The sequence below is a fragment of the Chenopodium album genome, chromosome 3 (assembly GCF_948465745.1).
Source record: "Chenopodium album chromosome 3, dcCheAlbu1.1, whole genome shotgun sequence".
NCBI lineage: Eukaryota > Viridiplantae > Streptophyta > Magnoliopsida > Caryophyllales > Amaranthaceae > Chenopodium > Chenopodium album.
This window is the reverse complement of record NC_137836.1, coordinates 59227937-59248027: the sequence shown is the minus strand read 5'-3', so window position 1 is coordinate 59248027 and position 20091 is coordinate 59227937. Positions and strand designations below refer to the sequence as shown.

The 20091-nt window shown below is 36.7% G+C and overlaps 1 protein-coding gene and 1 non-coding gene across 2 annotated transcripts; both read right to left on the bottom strand.

Moving 5' to 3' along the window:
• Nucleotides 1-1947: 1947 nt before the first annotated feature.
• On the bottom strand, nt 1948-2054 carry LOC145626022 (small nucleolar RNA R71). Its single transcript, XR_014110906.1, has one exon. It is a non-coding gene; the product is annotated as a small nucleolar RNA R71 (small nucleolar RNA).
• A 10335-nt stretch (nt 2055-12389) lies between these two features.
• On the bottom strand, nt 12390-14117 carry LOC145625153 (thymidylate kinase-like). Its single transcript, XM_081678231.1, has 4 exons — nt 13811-14117; nt 13537-13638; nt 12868-13216; nt 12390-12528 (listed from the first exon to the last, which is right to left on the bottom strand). The coding sequence occupies exons 1-4, from the start codon at nt 13821-13823 to the stop codon at nt 12390-12392; spliced, it is 603 nt and encodes a 200-aa protein (XP_081534357.1). The 5' UTR covers nt 13824-14117.
• Nucleotides 14118-20091: the final 5974 nt, after the last annotated feature.

Below are 20091 nucleotides of genomic sequence, written 5' to 3'. Positions count from 1 at the left end.
GAGAAGCTAAGGTGGTCGCCCGGTGACGCGCCCGACCGGGCGCGAGATTAGTACTAGAGAGTAAAAAGGCGCGCCCAATCGGGCGGTGCCTCGCTTGATCGGGCGCGTGTATTTATTAGTTGACGATTAGCGTCGTTTTAGTTTGTTTTAGTTTAGGATTTGTACGGAGTATAAATACTCCTCCGTAATACGATTTTAGGATCTCTCTTTCCTCTCTCTCTTTTTATTCTTTCTTACTCTCTTAATTGTTCTCTTATATTTCTTTCTCTTAAACCTTTGTTCTTAATTCTACTCTTAATTCCAGCTTTATTTTGGTAACGATTTCTCTTCTCTTAATCTTAGTTATTTATTTTATTCCTTTAATTATGTCTTATTTTATTGCTTTGATTAGTTTAGTTTTTATCATGTGTGAGTAGTTTTATTTCTAGGGTTTATGGGGATCCATAAATAATATGAAGGGGTAATTTATTGTTGTTAATTATTAATGTTAGATTAATTTCCTGTTGATTGATTTAATGCTCTGTGACTAGATTAGGCCTAATCTTTTATGCATGAGTTTGACAATATTGATTCGAGATTCGAGAGATGAGAATTGATGTTTAGGTGTAGTTTCAATAGGCAGATTAATTTATAAATGGTTAAGTCAAGATTCGAGAGATGATATTTAATACCGGTAGATTAATTCTGTGATTGTAATACGTAGCGAAAGCCCTTTACAATATGGTTAATTGATGCATTGATGATTAACTATTATTGGTTCTTGATATTGCATGATAATTTCTTATTGAATTGTTTTAACGCTTTACAATTATGGCTTGTAAAGGTATAACAATATTGAATTGATGAATTGAGCAGATGTTAATTTGATATTAAAGGCTATTTTCAATAAGAACTTAGATCTAGTAAATTGCGAGAGCCTGTTATATCTATGTTGATTAATAAATTGCGAGAGCCTGTTAATCATGTTATTTATGCAATGTCAATGATTGATTATTATGTTTTACCCAGGAATATTATTTATTGGTAGTTTAGTTTCTTATTGTTTATATATTGTTTTCTCCCTATTCTCAATATTAGTAGTTTAGTTTCTTATTCAAATATAAATTTTGGTTACTTCATAATCTAGATTATTTTAGTTAATTAGCAATAGAAAGACTTGTTTCCCTGTGGAGATCGACCCTACTTCCCTATCCGCTTTAGTTAGAGGACTTAGGAATTATTTTTGATTAGGGGATACTACATTACCCTGTCAAAATTTGGCGCCGTTGCCGGGAAAACGTTTTTATTTTTATTTCTGATTGTTTTTGTAGTCTAGATTATTTTCTTTTTGTCTCAGAGAACATTAGTTCTCTGAGGCAAATCTCATATTTGGTTCTAGTTTTTGTTTATGCCAGGTGTTCCAGATCAGGGTACATCCCATTCGATCCTGAGATCGAACGCTCCTTTCATAGACAGAAAAATTTCTACAAGCAAATCCTGGCGGATTCTGGTGATAATAACAATAATCACCGCGATCCTCCGACTGGTTCTAGCGATTCAGAGAAATCATCAGACGTAGAATCAGAGATGACGCCTCCAAAGAAGCTTAGTGATTACTCACAACCCAAGCTTATAGATTTTCCACATCTCACCCCTACTCCGGCTCTTGATGGGGTTCAATTCGAAATTAAGCCTCAATTTATAACGATGATAGAGAGGAAGCAATTTAGTGGAGCTAAGGGTGAAGACCTGAATCTTCACATTGCCGACTATTGTCAATATTGCAATACCATCAGGCAAGCCGGGGTCACTCAAGACCAAATCAGGGAGATTATCTTTCCCTTTTCTTTAATTGGAAAGGCTAAATTGTGGTTTAATGGCTTAAATAGAACTGCACTTGGTATAACTGACTGGGAAACTCTTGTTTTGAATTTTTATAACAAGTATTATCCTACAGAGAGAACAACCGTACAACGGAGTGCGATTCAGAACTTTGCCCAAGAAGCCGATGAATCTTTATATGAGGCTTGGGAGAGGTTCAAGGATCTACAAAGAGATTTCCCTCACCATAATTTAGCACAATGGCAGTTAATCCAAGCCTTTTATAATGGCCTTGGAAATTCTTCTCGAATAATTTTAGATTCTGCAGCTAGTGGGAGATTTATGAATCTTGATGTTGAAGATGCAGGTCAGGTTATTGAAGACATGGCGATACACAATTCCCAATATGGGAATCCAAGAGGATTTGCTAATAAGGGGAAGCATAGTGTTGACTCTGTATCCTTTTTGCAAGCTCAACTGACCTCTATTTGCCAAAAATTAGATAATCTTAGCACTGCTAATGTAGCTAATGTTTCTGCGGTTAATAATAATTCTAATGAGGCTTTTTGTGAAAATTGTGGTATTATAGGTCATTGGGAACAAGATTTCAGGATTTTCGTGGAGCAAGTTAATGCCTTTCAAGCTTATAGGCAGAATAACCCATACTCCAACACCTACAATTCTGGGTATCGGAATCATCCGTACCTTTCCTACTGGAGTACTAATGTTCAAAATCCACCACCACAAGAACCACAGGCGTCACAGCAACAACAGCATAAATATTATCATCCCAATGCTGGCCAGAAGAACCAACCACAACAACCCTCCTCATCTTCTGACCCTTCTCTGCTGGAAATTAGAGCAATGTTGGTTAATATGCAAAAGCACATGGAAAGTAGAGATGCGACAATTGATCAAATTCTAGCACATAATAAAATTGTAGATAATCAAATTGCGCAACTTTCTGCTACTTTACAAGCCCGCCAACAAGGAGCTCTACCGGCACAGCCGACCCGGCCTACGGATCAAGCATTTGCAATTACTCTAAGGAGTGGTTCAAACTATGAAGGGCCCTCTATGCCTAGAGTTGATGAATCTATTTTATTAAATAATGATAATCTTGATTCCGTTAAACCAAACAATGTAGTTAATAGCCCTGCAGGGCTAAAGGATAGTACTAACATATCTAATTCTACATTGCAGGGTACGACTCTAGAGAAGGTGGCTACTCCAGACAAGAGTAATAATGCTTCAAAGCCGATTATCAAACTTCCATTCCCCAATCGTCAATTGAAGACAAACTTGGATAAGCAGTTTGGTAAGTTCCTAGAGGTGGTAAAAGATTTGAAGGTAACAGTTCCCTTCACTGAATTAATCACACAAATCCCCTCGTATGAAAAATTTATGAAAGAAATATTGACGAGGAAAAGGTCTATTAGTGAGGTAGAGACAGTAGCTTTCACTGCAGAGTGTAGTGCCGTACTTCAAAATAAGTCTCCACCTAAATTAAAAGATCCGGGTAGTTTTTCTATCCCTTGTCATATTGGAAATCTCTTGATTGATAATGCATTATGTGATTTGGGTGCTAGTGTTAGCGTCATGCCATTATCCGTGTGTTCTAAGTTGAATATGGGTAAATTAAAAGCTACCAATATAACTCTACAAATGGCCGACCGTTCTTTCAAATACCCCTTAGGTGTTTTAGAGGATGTCCCCGTTAGAGTAGGTAAATTTTGTATACCTGTTGATTCTGTTGTTCTTGATATGGTTGAGGATATGAAAACCCCAATTATTTTGGGTAGACCATTCCTTAACACTGCAGGAGCAGTCATAGATGTAAGAAGTGGTAAGTTAACACTATCAGTAGGGGATGATAAAATTGTTTTTAATCTGAATAATGCCCCTAAAAGCTCCATGACTGAGGAGAAATGTTTCAGTGTTAATGTGGTTGAGAATTGTTCTAACAAGCCCCAAGCTCTTGAAAAAGATCCCTTGGAGGCGGTATCTTGTGTTGCATCCCTCTCAGATGAGATAGACAAATGGCAGAAAGAAGTCGATGCAATAGAAAGAGCACTTTACACTGTTGGTCTTGGTTTCGAGGATGAAAAGGTGGAACCGATCAAGCAAGTTGTGCGATTTGAGCCTACGGTAAGTGTTCCGCCAGATCGAGTTGCAAGTGTTGAATGCAATGACAATTTGAAGCGATTTTCGATCAAAGAAGGATCTTTAGTGCGTAGCATTGAAGATCCCCCAGTCCAAGTCAAGGAGGATCCACCAGATAAGGTGATTTGGCGTCCGACAAGGTATGTCAGGAAGCCGCATCGCAGCTTAAACACCGCTAGACCGGGTGAGAAACCACCCGATCAAGCGTTAGGCCAAGGGTCCTAGTTATTGTACTTGGTAAGAAGGTCGTGCGAGATCTAGATAAACCAGCGCTTTGCGGGAGGCAACCCGTATTTTTAATGATTTTTAGAATAGTTTTTCTTTCCTTTTTCTTATGAGAGGAGAGATGAGGGAATTTAATGAGTTTTATGAGTGTTTGTACAGGTTTGAAGAAAAGAGTTAGCCAAATTTTGGAGAACACAAGAAGAATAATAATTAGACGATTTAGCCTCGGGCCTGATCGGGCGCGAGAGCAAGGGTCCAAAAATAAGTAATTTCGCCCGACCGGGCGCGAAACTCGTCGTATACGGACTTAATTGTCCGCCCGATCGGGCGACTCTCGCCCGACCGGGCGCGAGAAGAGGCAAAAATTTGAACATTAGATCGCCCGACCGGGCGAGGGCGCCCGACCGGGCGCGAGAGTTGGGTAAAATCGGACCGATAGATCGCCCGATCGGGCGCGAGAACCTCTACGTAAAAATACTCCAGATCGCCCGACCGGGCGACCCACCGCCCAACCGGGCGCGAGATACCCGACGCCTCTATTCTTCTTCTTCCTTCAGTTTTCTCATTTCACTCTTATTTTTCCATAACTTTCTCTCTCTAAAACTCAAATTCTCTCTACCTTCTCTCTAAGATTTCTCCTTCATCCCTTAACCAAATTCAAAATTTTTTACATATTTGTAATCCTCTCTTCATCCTCTACATTTCCATATAAATTTTTTTCAGATTTAATTCAATAAATTTTAAACCCATTTTCTACCATGGCTTCAAAGAGGGCTAGGTCCATTTTCGGTAGGAGCTCCAGTTCGAGGGAGGAATACGACCCAGATTTGCAGCTTCCGTACTGGCCGACGATCCGCATTGCTAGCTGAGAGCAAAAGGAGCGGCTAGAACATTTAATTGGTCGTGAGGTAATTCCTTCTCGGTGGTTACACCGCCCTACTCTAGAATCATTTGGTTTGTTTGATTTTGTAAAACGATTTTCAAATGACATTGGCATGAGAAAATTTGTTGATATGCACTATCCTACATTCCGAGAACTTACTTGTGAATTCTTGTCTTCTTTAAATGTTGTTAGTATTAGAAATGGGCCAAATTTATTTTTCAAGTTGAACAATAGAAATATTAGTTTAACTTTTGTAGAATTTTGTAAAATATTTGAATTAAATTCTGAACTATCTCACCAATGGCATGCGGACTATAAAATGGGTGACATATATAATGCTTTGACCGGTTTGGCTACTCCCGATCCTCAACATGCTAGTACCAAACCTATTCACCACCCTGTCCCAAAAATCTGGCAAAGATTTGCGGGTTTGTGTTTTTTAGGTAGGGCCGAGCCCCATAATGCCCAAAATAACGAACTAGCTTTCATAGGACACTATGTGTATGGGTACGGGAAATTGAACATAGGCAGGTTTATAGTTCACCATTTGAGTAGGCATGCCACGGCTAGCACCACATCAAAAACCCCCATCCGTTTAGGAGGCCTTCTCACTCGGATAGCAGTGAAAAAGGCCGGTTTTGTAGTGGACGGACCCCACCAGCTGACCAACTGTGGATCAGATACCTATATGAGTGCTAGGTATTTTGAGGATTTGGGGTGGGTTCGGCCGGATAGCAAGCAGACACCCTTTTGGTGTATTCGGACAGGGAGCGAGCAACCTTTGCCTATTTTCCCCCTACCTAGTCCTGACTTGACCGCCTTTCCCCCAGGACAACCTTCTTACACTTATGATGTTTTAGTTGCCAAGTCTAGGGGGCAAGCACCACCACCACCAGTTCCACCACCTCAGCCTCAGCCCGAGGTGGCATTTTCTCCACCTTGTATGTCTCACTCCGTCCCTCATGTTGACTCTGACCTAGTTTGGGATCTTTAGAGTATAGGTCAGGCCTTAGGACGTATAGAGCATTCCCATACTAACCTTAGGAGGATGGTTGGCTCCATAGACCCGAGGTTAGGGTACCTAGAGAGGAACCAGGGTAGAGCTCTCTACCCTATGTATGATGACTATGCTCGTCGGGGCAACATTCCCGACGACGTTATTCACCCTGACTGGTTTCAGCCTCCACCCCAGGGATACGATAGGGATCCCACTGCCCGTGGTATTTACATTTACTATTCTTCCTTCTACTGGTACAGCCAGGACATTCCTTTCGAGGGACCGGCGGGGGGGGGGGGGGGTTTCATGCTGATTATTTTGGTGGTAGCTCTTCTGGTGCAGGTGGTGCAGGTGGCAGTGGAGGTGCGGGTTTCGGCTCGATGGATGAGGATGATCAGGACTAGCTATGCTGGGCTAGTTCCCGAGCCAATGAGGACATTGTCTGATTCTGGCTTGGGGGAGATTTTGGTTTTAGTATCTTTCTTTTTCTCCTTTCTTTTATTTTTGGTGTGTTTTCTTAGGTTAGATTTCTTGCTTTCTAGGTTAGTTTTATTGCTTTCTTATATATGAAAATACAAAAAAATTGAAAAATAAAAAAAATCCAAAAATACGTTCCAATGAATTGTGAATTATGCTTCCTTGTGCCCCTTACTTGAGAAAATTGTTTTGATTCTTGGTATTTGATGATAAGCATCGTGGATTAGTTAATCATGATTTGATGTTTGATTGCCTTGAAATCTTAACATGCGTCAATTTTGTCCAACTACTTGTGAATATAGTGCTTGACTAGTTGATTTGGTTAAGAATGTGTGATAGTTCCATAATTCCTGGTATGTCAATGAATTTGAGTATTGGTTTGCAACTATTAGTAATATTTATATGATTCATTATTATGCACATTGAGGAGGACGAAGGCATTTGTTCTTTTAGGTAGCCTTCAGATGTTGTAGATACATTTGTTCCCTTCTTGATACCCATGTTGTTGACTTGACTTTTTGTTGTTTTATTAGCCATATTACAAGCATATTTTGCCCCATTGGTTACTAGCCCCAAGCTTGGCTTGGGGGAGCTATTAGTGAGTGAGGTGAGGGAGTTTGTAGTGTGCTCATTATTTGCACAATTTGGGTGGGCCTTTGAGAAGTTGTTTTTGTTGTTGATCATGTTTATTTTTGATGAGTTTGAGAGTTATATTTTCTTGAAAAATAAAGCATGATGTTATGAATAAAAAAGAGAGAAGTTCAAGAAAAATTTGTTGAAAAAATAAGTGAACTTCAAAAGAAAAAAAAGTGTTCAAATGTTCTAGTTGGAGGTTGATCAAAAGAAAAAATAAGAGCTTCAATGAAAAATTCAAGTTTGGAAATAAAGTTTGTTTATTCACTCTACTTCTTCATTATTATATCTTATAAGTGAAATTGTAAGAGTTGGGATTATTTATTATGATTGGAGTATATTTGGTTGATGTTAGAGTTGGTTATGTAGGAGATGTTGATCATTATTTATTTTGATCATGGGTTTTGATAGGATTTGGCTCCCTTAAGCATAGCTTTTCTCTCACTTGTTCCCAAATGATTCCTACCCTTTACCCTAGCCTTACATTACAATCTTTAAAGACCTTCCGACCTTTGTGCATAGAATTGTATGAATGTGAAAGTGTTGTTTATCAATGCAAGTTATGATTTGACATATTTCGAGTCGACTAGTAGGTTGAGCGTTCATTGTTTTATACACACGAGAGTGTGAGTTGGGAGGGCATTGTTCACATAAAGGGGTTGGATGGAGAGCGATTGAGTACATCTTTTACTCGTCACAAAAATGAGAGTTGAGTGCGTGAGCACTAGTCTTGAATTCTATATGCTCTTGTGGTTTGCTCTGTTTGACAATTATTAGGGAAGATTGGTAATTAGATGGATTTGATTGGTTGATTTTGAAGCATGTTTATTTGATTTACCCTGGATCGTTTGTGCTTGATTTTTACTTTTGGGGTGAAGCATATTTATTGATTCATTGATGAGATCTTTGCTTAGGGATAAGAAAAGGTTTTGCTTGGGGGAGTTTGATGTGTCTATTTTATATAGTATTTTACCCCCGTTCCTTGGTCATAATTAGTAGTGTTTTTGGCTCTTTAAAGCCACTTTTATTACTAATTGGTGTTTTCTAGTGTTTTCGTAAATTTGGTTGACTTTTGTAGGGATTTATGCTTTTGGAGTATTTTCCCGAGATATTTTGGAGCAATCACGAGCATTGGAGAAGCACAACCAGATTTCATAGCCCAGGGCGGGTTAGAGCCATCGAACAGATAATTAAGGGCTCGGTATAGGTGATACCGGGGCATTTGGACCGAGTATTCAGGACCGGAAGAGGAAATCCAGATTGGCCCGAGGAATTGGAGCCCAATCGTAGTCCAAATAGTGGCCCAAGTGAGCCGCCCGGCCAAAGAGGCTGGTGCCCGGAGGTGCGCCCGGCCGGGCGGGAGAAGCTAAAGTGGTAGCCCGGTGACGCGCCCGGCCGGGCGCGTGTATTTATTAGTTGACGATTAGCGTCGTTTTAGTTTGTTTTAGTTTAGGATTTGTACGGAGTATAAATACTCCTCCGTAATACGATTTTAAGATCTCTCTTTCCTCTCTCTCTTTTTACTCTTTCTTACTCTCTTAATTGTTCTCTTAGATTTCTTTCTCTTAAACCTTTGTTCTTAATTCTACTCTTAATTCCAGCTTTATTTTGGTAACGATTTCTCTTCTCTTAATATTAGTTATTTATTTTATTCCTTTAATCATGTCTTATTTTATTGCTTTGATTAGTTTAGTTTTTATCATGTGTGAGTAGTTTTATTTCTAGGGTTTATGGGGATCCATAAATAATATGAAGGGGTAATTTATTGTTGTTAATTATCAATGTTAGATTAATTTCCTGTTGATTGATTTAATGCTCTGTGACTAGATTAGGCCTGATCTTTTATGCATGAGTTTGACAATATTGATTCGAGATTCAAGAGATGAGAATTGATGTTTAGGTCTAGTTTCAATCGGCAGATTAATTTATAAATGGTTAAGTCAAGATTCGAGAGATGAGATTTAATACCGGTAGATTAATTATGTGATTGTAATACGTAGCGAAAGCCCTTTACAATCTGGTTAATTGATGCATTGATGATTGACTATTATTGGTTCTTGATATTGCATGATAATTTCTTATTGAATTGTTTTAACGCTTTACAATTATGGCTTGTAAAGGTATAGCAATATTGAATTGATGAATCGAGCAGATGTTAATTTGATATTAAAGGCTATTTTCAATAAGAACTTAGATCTAGTAAATTGAGAGAGCCTGTTAGATCTATATTGATTAATAAATTGCGAGAGCCTGTTAATCATGTTATTTATGCAATGTCAATGATTGATTATTATGTTTTACCCTGGAATATTATTTATTGGTGAACCTATGCCCTAGATCCTTTTATATATTGTTTTCTTCCTATTCTCAATCTTAGTAGTTTAGTTTCTTATTCAAATATAAATTTTGGTTACTTCATAATCTAGATTATTTTAGTTAATTAGGAATAGAAAGACTTGTTTCCCTGTGGAGATCGACCTACTTCCCTATCTGCTTTAGTTAGAGGACTTAGGAATTATTTTTGATTAGGGGATACGACTTTACCCTGTCATCCAGCAAACAGAGGCCGGCGCCAGAATTTGGCTTTATTGCCTTGCGACAGAAGCTGTCGCCTGGCGCTAAAGTCGAATAAGTGGCGCTAGACTTTGTTTCCTGACGCTAGTTCCTACATGCCTCAACAGCTTTCTGTGCTCGATAAAATTTTCCAGTTTCGCGCAACATTATTTCGGTCCTAGTTATGAAAGATATTCCTCAAATTTCCTACGTGTAAAAATCCTATGTTTTAACTCATTACGGATGGTTTTTCCAATGAGATATTTTTTATGCATATGACAATAATGTTAATCAAAATTACGCATATGAAATACTTAGAACTTTTCGAGTCTCATCCACTCATTCTAAATCATTGCCGAAATAAATTTCAGGAATTAAAATAGAAATCCTACCTAGTGGAGTCGCCAAAACTTGAACCCCACTGTAATCATACACTAAATTACGGTGGCGTCCAAAGGGAAAGAAGATAGAGCAAAAGAGTTGCCAACAAGTTTTAGGAACTTGTAAACCATTCACGAGGTGAAGGTTACACCCCTTAACGATCCAGGAGATCGCCAACTCCAATAGGTCTGGAACCATGACTGGAGTTCGGGGATGAAGGTACAAATCCAACCTAAAAGAGATTGAACCTGCCCTAATAATAGGCCTCTACTTTATTCTGATCGTATTCATGTGCGCTTTCTGACTAACATGCAAACAATAGGTTAACCCTAAACCTGTTTATCTATGTTGGTTGAATATTAATGCACAAATAAAACTATTATTGGCGATCACTTGAATTATAATCATATTAACCCTAAACAAGATTATTAATTATCTTATTAAGCGTGATTACAAGTACCAATTCCCTTTAAACATGCATAAAAGGTGTGATCAAGCAATAATAATAAATATCAATCAACATAATAACAACAATAACAATTATCATCATAATAATAATCATGAATCATAAAAATAATCATAATCATGTTAAAGCATAAAAATAGCAAGATCCTAGGCATGATACTAACAAGATTAATAACAAACCCTAGCATGTCAGTAAACAATAAAAATCAAAGCTTTAGCCCTAACATGATACTAATATAAATATTAGAAAGAAAATAAGAAGCATCACAGAAATCATAATTGACATTATATTCTTTACCCTAAACATGATACTAGGAAGCAATAAAACATCCTAACATGATACTAGGAATCAAAATAACAATCTAAGCATGATTTCTATATCATAATATCAATAAAACAATTAAAGCACACTAGTAGAAAAATGCTCATTTGTGTCGCTCATTTATAGTGTATTTGCGTCGCTTCTATGAGCGACGCAACTGCTCGCGACGCAAATGACTTTTAAGTCATTTGCGTCGCTCCTAGGCGCGACGCAAATAAGAGTCATTTGCGTCGCTCCTTTATAAAGGAGCGACGCAAATGACTTTTTTGATAAACTTATTTTTTGTCATTTGCGTTGCTCCTTTATAAATAAGCGACGCAAATGACTCTTCTGACAAACTTATTTTTTGTTATTTGCGTCACTCTTTTATAAAGGAGCGACGCAAATAACTCTTCAGATAAATTTATTTTTGGTTATTTGCGTCACTCCTTTATAAAAGAGCGACGCAAATGACTTTTCTGATAAACTTATTTTTAGTCATTTGCGTCGCCCCTTTATAAACAAGCGACGCAAATGACTCTTCAGATAAACTTTTTTTGTTATTTGCGTCGCTCCTTTATAAACAAGCGACGCAAATGACTCTTCCAATAAACTTATTTTTTGTTATTTGCGACACTTGTTTATATAGGAGTGACGCAAATGACTGAGTAGACAATACAAAACTGCTGTATTTGCGTCACTTGTTTGTTTAATGAGTGACGCAAATGAGGTGAATTTTTTTTTTTTTAATTATAATATAATTGCCTTGTATATGTTTGTAGTACTTGTTTTCCTAGGTATAAAGTAATATGCTAACGCTAATATAATTGAAATTAAAATGCAATATTATTGAATAATGCAAATGTAAATTTCGGCAGAGTCTCCTTTGTAATTTGGCCTACCCATAAAATTTCCAAACCATGTTTCTTAACCAAATCAACGTATAATACAACTCCAACTTCTAGACTTAAAGGTAGAAGTACCTCAACAGCTCAACCTAGAGTTCAAAACGTGGTAACTACTGATTACTGACTATAGTATACAATTTCGCCCAAGCGAGCAAGAGGCATATGGCAGCTTGCCTATTGTGACCAGAAGTGAGACAGAGCCCTTCCATTTTTGTAGGCCACAACACACTCAAGCACATATTCTCTGAGCTTCTTCTGGACTTCTTCCATTGGCAAGCAGGCATCAACCATCTGTTATCATTCAGCATCGTATGAAAATCTAGATGGCATTATTACGGAATTGATGAAACAACAACTATCTCACAGAATCTAGTTAAAAAACATAATTTACAAAAATAAAAAGAACATTGCAAGAAACTGGAACATGTTTAAGTAAAAGAAAATTAGTATAACCTGCACTACATAATATTGCAGGCATCACTATAATGACACTATGCAAGATAAAGTCACCACTGTCAAACCTATTAACCTTACAGCCTTACCAAAATTGTACAGTCTGATGCAAGCTATGAAAAAACTAAGATTTGGTTTAACAGCCATGTCTCAGAGATTGTGGTGATAACATTTTACCTTACACCAATCAAAATCAAGGCCTTTGGCAGAAGAGAAAGCCACACCGGAGTATGAATAACGATCTATAATGAGGGTAGTCCCAGATTTCAACTTTTCTTCCATCATGGATCTGTAATTGTAGATGACAAAGTCATCAACTAAACAAGCATATCACCAAAAAAACAGATTCATGAAGAAGTAAAGTTTACAACTTTAAATCACATTTTGAACTCCTGTCCCAATATACTTGTATATATTTCAAAATTTTAGGGGAATAAAGACAGTTTTTTATCATAATTCCAACTACAATCTCCAGAATGTAATATAACCGAGAACGAATTACCCAAATTAACCAATAAATAACAACATAGAAAGGAATTAGATTCAGCTAAACATAACATCAAACACATGGTATGCAACTCACAAATTATGTATAAAAAAACAATCATAAAAAGAAAAAAGAAACAACCTTTTCTCCCAACGATTAGCACTGAACAAAAGATGAATAGTATGATCATCCAAATTAGATTGATTGGAAAGATAAGCAGAGATCATCTGCCCAACAGCAGTATTTCGATCCGAAAACCGCCATAACTCAGCAGAACACCCAATACTTTGCAAGTGAGAGAGAAGCTGAATACACTGAGAGCTCTTTCCACTTCGATCTAACCCTTCTAATACAACCAAAGCACCTCTTGATTGTAAATTGGGGTTTAGGGCAGAAACTTCAATTTTCTTGGAAGAATCATTCTCCATTTTTGTAGCAAAAATTGAACAATTTAACTGAAATTTAACATCCTGGTTTCTCCTCTGTGCTCCTGCAAAGTGCACCCAAGAAACAACTCAGATCAATATTTTGGTAATTAATATCGAAATCTTGCTTCTGTTGCAAAGGAAGATAACTGGGCATAAATTATACATCATTAGTAGTTATTACTTGTGAACTTCACTGTCATGTCTTTTCCTTGTCATCTGCCATGTAAACGGACTATTAGGATCCACACCAGGCTGTGAAATTTCCAAACCATGTTTCTTAACCAAATCAACGTATCTGAAAATTCAATAAAAAAAAAATGACAAAAGTTCTGTACTGAATAGCTCAAGACATTAGAGGATATGATGCAGAAAGAGTGCTAACTTTTCAGAATCAAAATTATCCACTCCCAAATCTTCGTCCCAGATAAATATGTAATCATATGGTGCCACAATGTCAGGATGTAGAAATCGTTTTGCATACCACCTTTAACCATACAATGAAAGAACGGATCAGTATGATAAAATTGATAATTAATCTGACCCAATTGCCTTAAAAACTAGAGTACTAACCATTTCGCACTAGTTTGCAAAATTACCAAGCAGAGACACAATTATGAATCATGTAAGAATAGCCAAAGTTTGCAAATAAAGCTTACTCAGCACACTCATTAATCTTCCCCGAATTCTGGCTTTCCACAATCTTCAGAATCAAAGACTTGTTTTCATCCAAGTACTGCCAAGATTTAAACCAACCAAAATTTAGAAATCAATAAGAAAAAAATATTTCCAGATGAGAACTAACCAAGCAGTATATATAGATGAAGCGGCTAATAGACTAGAATCATAAGTGAATTAATGTAACAAAGGATGAATATGTCATGCATAACCAAAGTGTATTACAGTACATATCAATTTTTACTTAAGCGTAAGGATCAAATGATCTGCAATTAGCAATGTTTTAGAATCTACCCCGGTAGCCCTAGACTAAGATAACAAGCAATGCATACAACACCATTCCCTTATATAATTTCATATGTATTAATTGTTTTATCAATGATCATTTGATTCACAATAACTTCCTTTTATTCAACCATTTACAAGGGAACATACGGATTCTCCATTTTAATTAATCGGAGATGACAATTGTTCATGCTTGAGACTTACAAAAAAAAAATTGAAAATAATAATAATAATAATTCTGGGTTTTTTCCTCCAGATTTAGCCCTTCAAAAGTAGCTTAACAGATAAGAAAACTTGATACTAGGTTTAAAAACAAGTTAAAAACCATCATCACTAAAAACCACTAGTTAAAAAAGTACATTTACACTATTTTTCATTATTAGCCAAATAGTCATAACATTAGTTGAGTAAGAAATACTGACATTGCCTATGTGAAGACCATTACAGGAGCCGACACCTAAAGCTTCATTACAGTAAATTTTAAGTTTGCTACACTTCAATGATTACACTGACATTTTATACTTCCATTTATATTTATATTTATATTTATATTTTGATGTTAATTCTTGAATTGCTTGTTGTGGTCCAAGTTCAGAAAAGGTTCAATTTCCAACTGCCGGAAAAGTTAAGTTTGGACCAAAAGGCAGATCTTAGGCCAGGGGTTGAACCATGCTCTTAAGGTATGTTGAACAGCATGCCAGCAATAATCAAGCTGCATGACAGTATGTATGATGGATATCGACTTTTCGATGCTTACAAATGCGAGCACGTAAACCTTAATCATCTGTTAGGCTAATGACTAAACCCGAGATCATAATGGACTTTTTAATTGCAATTAAGGCAGTAATAACTTAAATCATCAAGTAATGTACATTTGTACTAGACTAGAATAGATTAAGGCAGTAATAACTTAAATCAAAGTTTGCAAAATTACCAAGCAGAGACACAATAATTATGAATCATGTAAGAATAGCCAAAGTTTGCAAATTAAGCTTACTCAGCACACTCATTAATCTTCCCCGAATTCGAAGCCTTAAACCAAGAAAAGATTGAACATAAATAGAAGCAATCTTACCATAGGTGGAATTGACTTCAAAAATTCAACAATGCCGAGCCGAAATCGAACTTCAATTGTTGTTGCTGTAATTTGCTTGAACTTCCTCGGGTTTTTTTGGGCGAAATTAAGCGATTTTTCCACTCGAAAATTTCAGTTATTGCTCGAATTTTTGTTGCTGTAATTTCTTGACTTGAACCCAGAAAAAAACGTAATCCAAACAATTATTGTTGCTGTAATTTCTTGACTTAACCTATTGTTGCTGTAATTTCTTGACTGAAATTCGAACAAAAATTATTTATGACTGAAATGGGACGAATTTCTTAGGGTATATTGCGTCGCTGCCAAAAACCCTAGAAATCCCCCCACGAAATCCCCCAATCGAACTTGAAGACCGAAATTGAATTTTTTGGGGCTTTTAGGGTTCGAATTTGTATGCTTTTGAGTTGATTTTTTGCTCGAAATGGGGGATTTTTGGTCGGAAACAATCAATTTTTCTGGGTTTAAGGCTTCGAATTTCTTAGGGTTTTTGGTCTAAATTTTTGCTCGAAATTACTCGAATTTGCAGCCGATTATGGGTCTTCGACTTCACTGCGATTTCAGATGTTAAATTTGCTGGGGAAACGCAAGTTTTTGGCCGAATTTGTTGGTTTTCAGAGACAAATTTGTGGGTGTTTTGCTGTAGAAATTCGCTGGAATTTAAGAACTCTTGTTTTTTTTTCTTTTCTTTTTGTATAGTGAATGTAGGTACCTGATGAAAAACTAAGGTAAAAAACGCAGAAAAACCTAAAGCCAAAAGAGTTATTTGCGTCACTTTATTATAAAAAAGCGACGCAAATAACCTTGTTTATAATGTTGTACAATGTACATATGCGTCGCTCATTAGTAAAAGAGTGACGCAATTTATTTAATCACTTATTTGCGTCGCTTGCTAACTAATGAGTGACGCAAATAAGTTTATTAATTGCGTCGCTTTAATAAATAGGAGCGACGCAAATGATAGAAAGCTGAAATGCACTTGAGTTTTGCGTCGCTTCTTAAATAATATGCGACGCAAATAATTTAAAAGGAAGGTAAAATAAAACATTTGCTTCGCTCCTTAGAATGAGTGACGCAAATATGGCGACGCAAATGTACATTTTTCTACTAGTGGCACTTACTTGGATGCCTCGTATCTCTTTCTAATAACAAAATACACGAGTTAGTAACTTCAAGGAAAATAATAATCAAACAATTAAATTAAATAATTGAAATGGAGATTTGAGACCAAACCCTCAGAAATTAAAACCTTTCACGTCTAGGACGAAGGCAACTTCGAACAATGCTAGGTGTGTCTAGTGCTAATGTATGAGGGATTGTGTTTGTAAAAGGCTAGGCTAGAAAGAGGGAGAGAATCAAGAAATTTTTTATGAGAGTTGATGAGAAGAAAGAATTAGAGAATTGATGAGAATTGATGATTGAAAAAGGGGAGATATGACCTCTATTTATAGAGAAAAAAGAGGGTCGAAGAATAAGAAAAGAATCTGAATTCGAATCGAAATAAAACTCGATGGACAGCAGTTTTTGCGGATTTTGTTTTTATCATATCTTTTGATCTAGAAGTCCAAATAAGGCATATGATATGTGTTGGGAATCTTTTGAAGTCTACTTTCTAACCAAATTAGAATCAGATTAAAATTATTTGTAGATAAAAATATATGGCCGAAATAGTAGAACGGTGTCAGTTTTGGATAGAGTTTCATATCTTTTTCGTTATAGCTCGGAATTAATATTATAATATATCATTGGAAAGATAATTTCAAGATCTATCCAACCATATAAAAATTTGGATAAAGATTAGGAAAATTTGTAAATTACCACCCATAAAGGGGTTCTATTTTTAAATTACCACCCATTAAAACTTTTATTTTAAATAACCACCCATTAAATTAAAAAACATTTCAGATTACCACCTTTTTTGAAATTCCGGTGGAAAATCTGGTTGAGGGCCCCACCTTATTAAATTCCTTCCTTTTTTTTTTCATTTACCTCGACATAACCTTTTGATTGAAACATTAAACTAAAAAAAACATCTTCTTTCATCAATTTCTTTAATTAATTCATCCAAAAGCATCAATCTTTCCCCTTTTTCTTCCTTTAATTCACTGTCAACTTTGCAACTACTCCTTAAGGGTTGAATCAGAACCCTAACATTTGTTTTTTCTGCAAATAGGGACCCTATTTGTACTTGCATTTGCTGTTGAAGTCGCCATCTTGGGGTGTTTTCTGGGGACCAAAAGTACGTAGGTGAAGCTCCTGTCAAATGGTGATGTCAATGGCGACGCCTGAGGTAAGCAATTGGGACCTTTTACAATTTCAGACATGTAGCCTAATTGTAAAAAACCCCAATTTTAAAGCCCCAGGGAACCCTAATTCCAAAATTGCATAAAACCCCCAATTTTATTGCCCCAGGAACCCTAATTCCATAATTTCAGACATGTACCAGCTGCAATTTGAGGAAATTTGGATGAAATTTGGGGCAAAAGTTGTGAATTGATGTTGGGTAATTTATAAAGAAAAAAAAAACGAGGAGGGAAACATTCAAAAGAATCAAATTCGCCGTTTTAGCCGTTATGTGGGGCCCTCAAACGGATTTACCACCGGAATTACAGAAAAGGTGGTAATCTGAAAACTTTTTTAATTTAATGGGTGGTTATTTAAAATAAAAGTTTTAATGGGTGGTAATTTCAAAATAGGACCCCTTTTTGGGTGGTAATTTACAAATTTTCCTAAAGATTATGAGGCACGAAAATAAAAATCTGACTATCTTTGAACATCTTTAAATTCGAATAGAATTAGGATTTAAGAAAAGGAAAGTTTTTATAAAAGGAAAGTTTTTATTTAACTCAAATTCTTTAATCTTATCTTTTCAAAAAGGATAATTAAGATCTTTTAGAAACTTATAGAAGCTTCTAATTAGTCCTAATTAGTTTAGGAATAGGATTAAACCTTTGGACCCTCCACATGATCATTGGGTCGTAGGTAAGATCCGGTTCGAGCCCATTTTAGTATTTTGGCCATAACTTCCTCATTATTCATCGGAATTGGGCTTATAATATATCATTGGAAAGATATTTTCAAGCCCTATCCAACTACACTATTGTTGGACCCTTATCATGGACCAAACCAAACTGGAATGCACGTTTTTCATAAATAAGGTAAGTAAAGAAATATTTTCAAAAACAGATTGAAGAAATATTTTAATAAAAACATCCTCATCACTAGACTTTTCACACTTTCGATTTGTTTGATAATCAATGACATGAAAGGTATTCATCACTAGGTTTGGTTTTGGGGAGACACAAATGAGTGTCTACACCTATCTCGTAAATCCTCCCGTATTAGCACCAGCATTTCCAGGAATACCTCTTAGGTTGTACCTAACATTGACCAAGGAGACAATGGGAGCCATGCTTGCACAAGAAGTAGAAGGTAAAGAAAATGCAATCTACTATCTAAGCAAAAAGATGCTCGAGTATAAAGTACGCTATACACCGCTTGAGAAATTGTGCCTCGCATTGGTATAGGCCACAATCAAGTTATGACATTATATGCACGTGCATATAGTCTTTGTAGTTTCCCGAATGGATCCACTTAAGTATTTATTCGAGAAGTCTACACTCAATGGGCGCATATCAAGATGGATAGTAAACTTAGCCCAGTTCGATGTAAGATTCATTCCTCAAAAGGATATCAAAGGATTTGTGGTCTCAGATTTCCTAGCGGATTTTCCAATAGAAGATTCAACGCCAATACACGACAATGAATTTCCAGATGAAGACTTGATGGTCACAGAAGATGATACTTGGACCTTATACTTCGATGGAGCCTCAAACCAAAATGGATGTGGCGTTGGAGTATTATTGGTATCACCTAAAGAGGAGCATGTTCCAATCTCCATAAAGCTAGATTTCGACGTTACCAACAACGCTGCTGAATACGAAGCATGCGTGGTAGGCCTTGAAACAACTTTGGCATTGGGAGTGAAGAAATTACGAATATTCGGGGACTCTTAATTGATCATCAACCAGATTTCCAAAAGATGGAAATTAAGGAGCGAAAGTCTAGCCCCTTACCAAACTTATCTGGAAACTCTCACCAATTAGTTAGAAAAGGTAGAATACACATATCTACCTAGAGAGGAAAACCAATTTTCCGATGCCTTGGCAAGAATAGCCTCAATGGTTAGGATTCCTACGGAAATTGAGCAAATTCCTCTAACTGTAGAGAAAAGGCACAAACCGGCTTATATTCAAGATATAGAGGATGATGAAGTGATCCATGAAGAAGAAGAAGAAGAAGAAGAAGAAGAAGAAGAAGAAGAAGAAGAAGAAGAAGAAGAAGAAGAAGAAGAAGAAGAAGAAGAAGAAGAACCATGGTATGCAGATATACTTAACTATGTCACCAAAGGAGAATACCCTCATCATGCCGACAAAAGAGCAAAACGAGCATTAAGACTCTTGGCTTCCCAATACGTACTCATAGACAACGAGTTGCATAAAAGGGTACCTAAGGGTCGAGCTCTCTTATGTGTAGGGAAAAAGGATGCTCAAAGAGCTATGAGGATAGTCCACAAAGACATTTGTGGAACCCATGTTAATGGCAAAATGCTAGTCCAAAAGATAATGCGAGAATGATACTATTGGACTACCATGAATAGGGATCGTCATCAATATGTAAAAAGATGCCCTAAATGCCAAATCTACCCCAATTTCCAGCCCGTTCCTCCATCTCTACTTTACACCTACACTTCACCATGGCCATTCTCTACATGGGGAATTGACATTATTGGTAAAATTACTCCTCCAGGAACAGTAGGTTATGAATACATACTAGTAGCAATTGATTACTTCACGAAGTGGGTTGAAGCACAGTCATATGCCA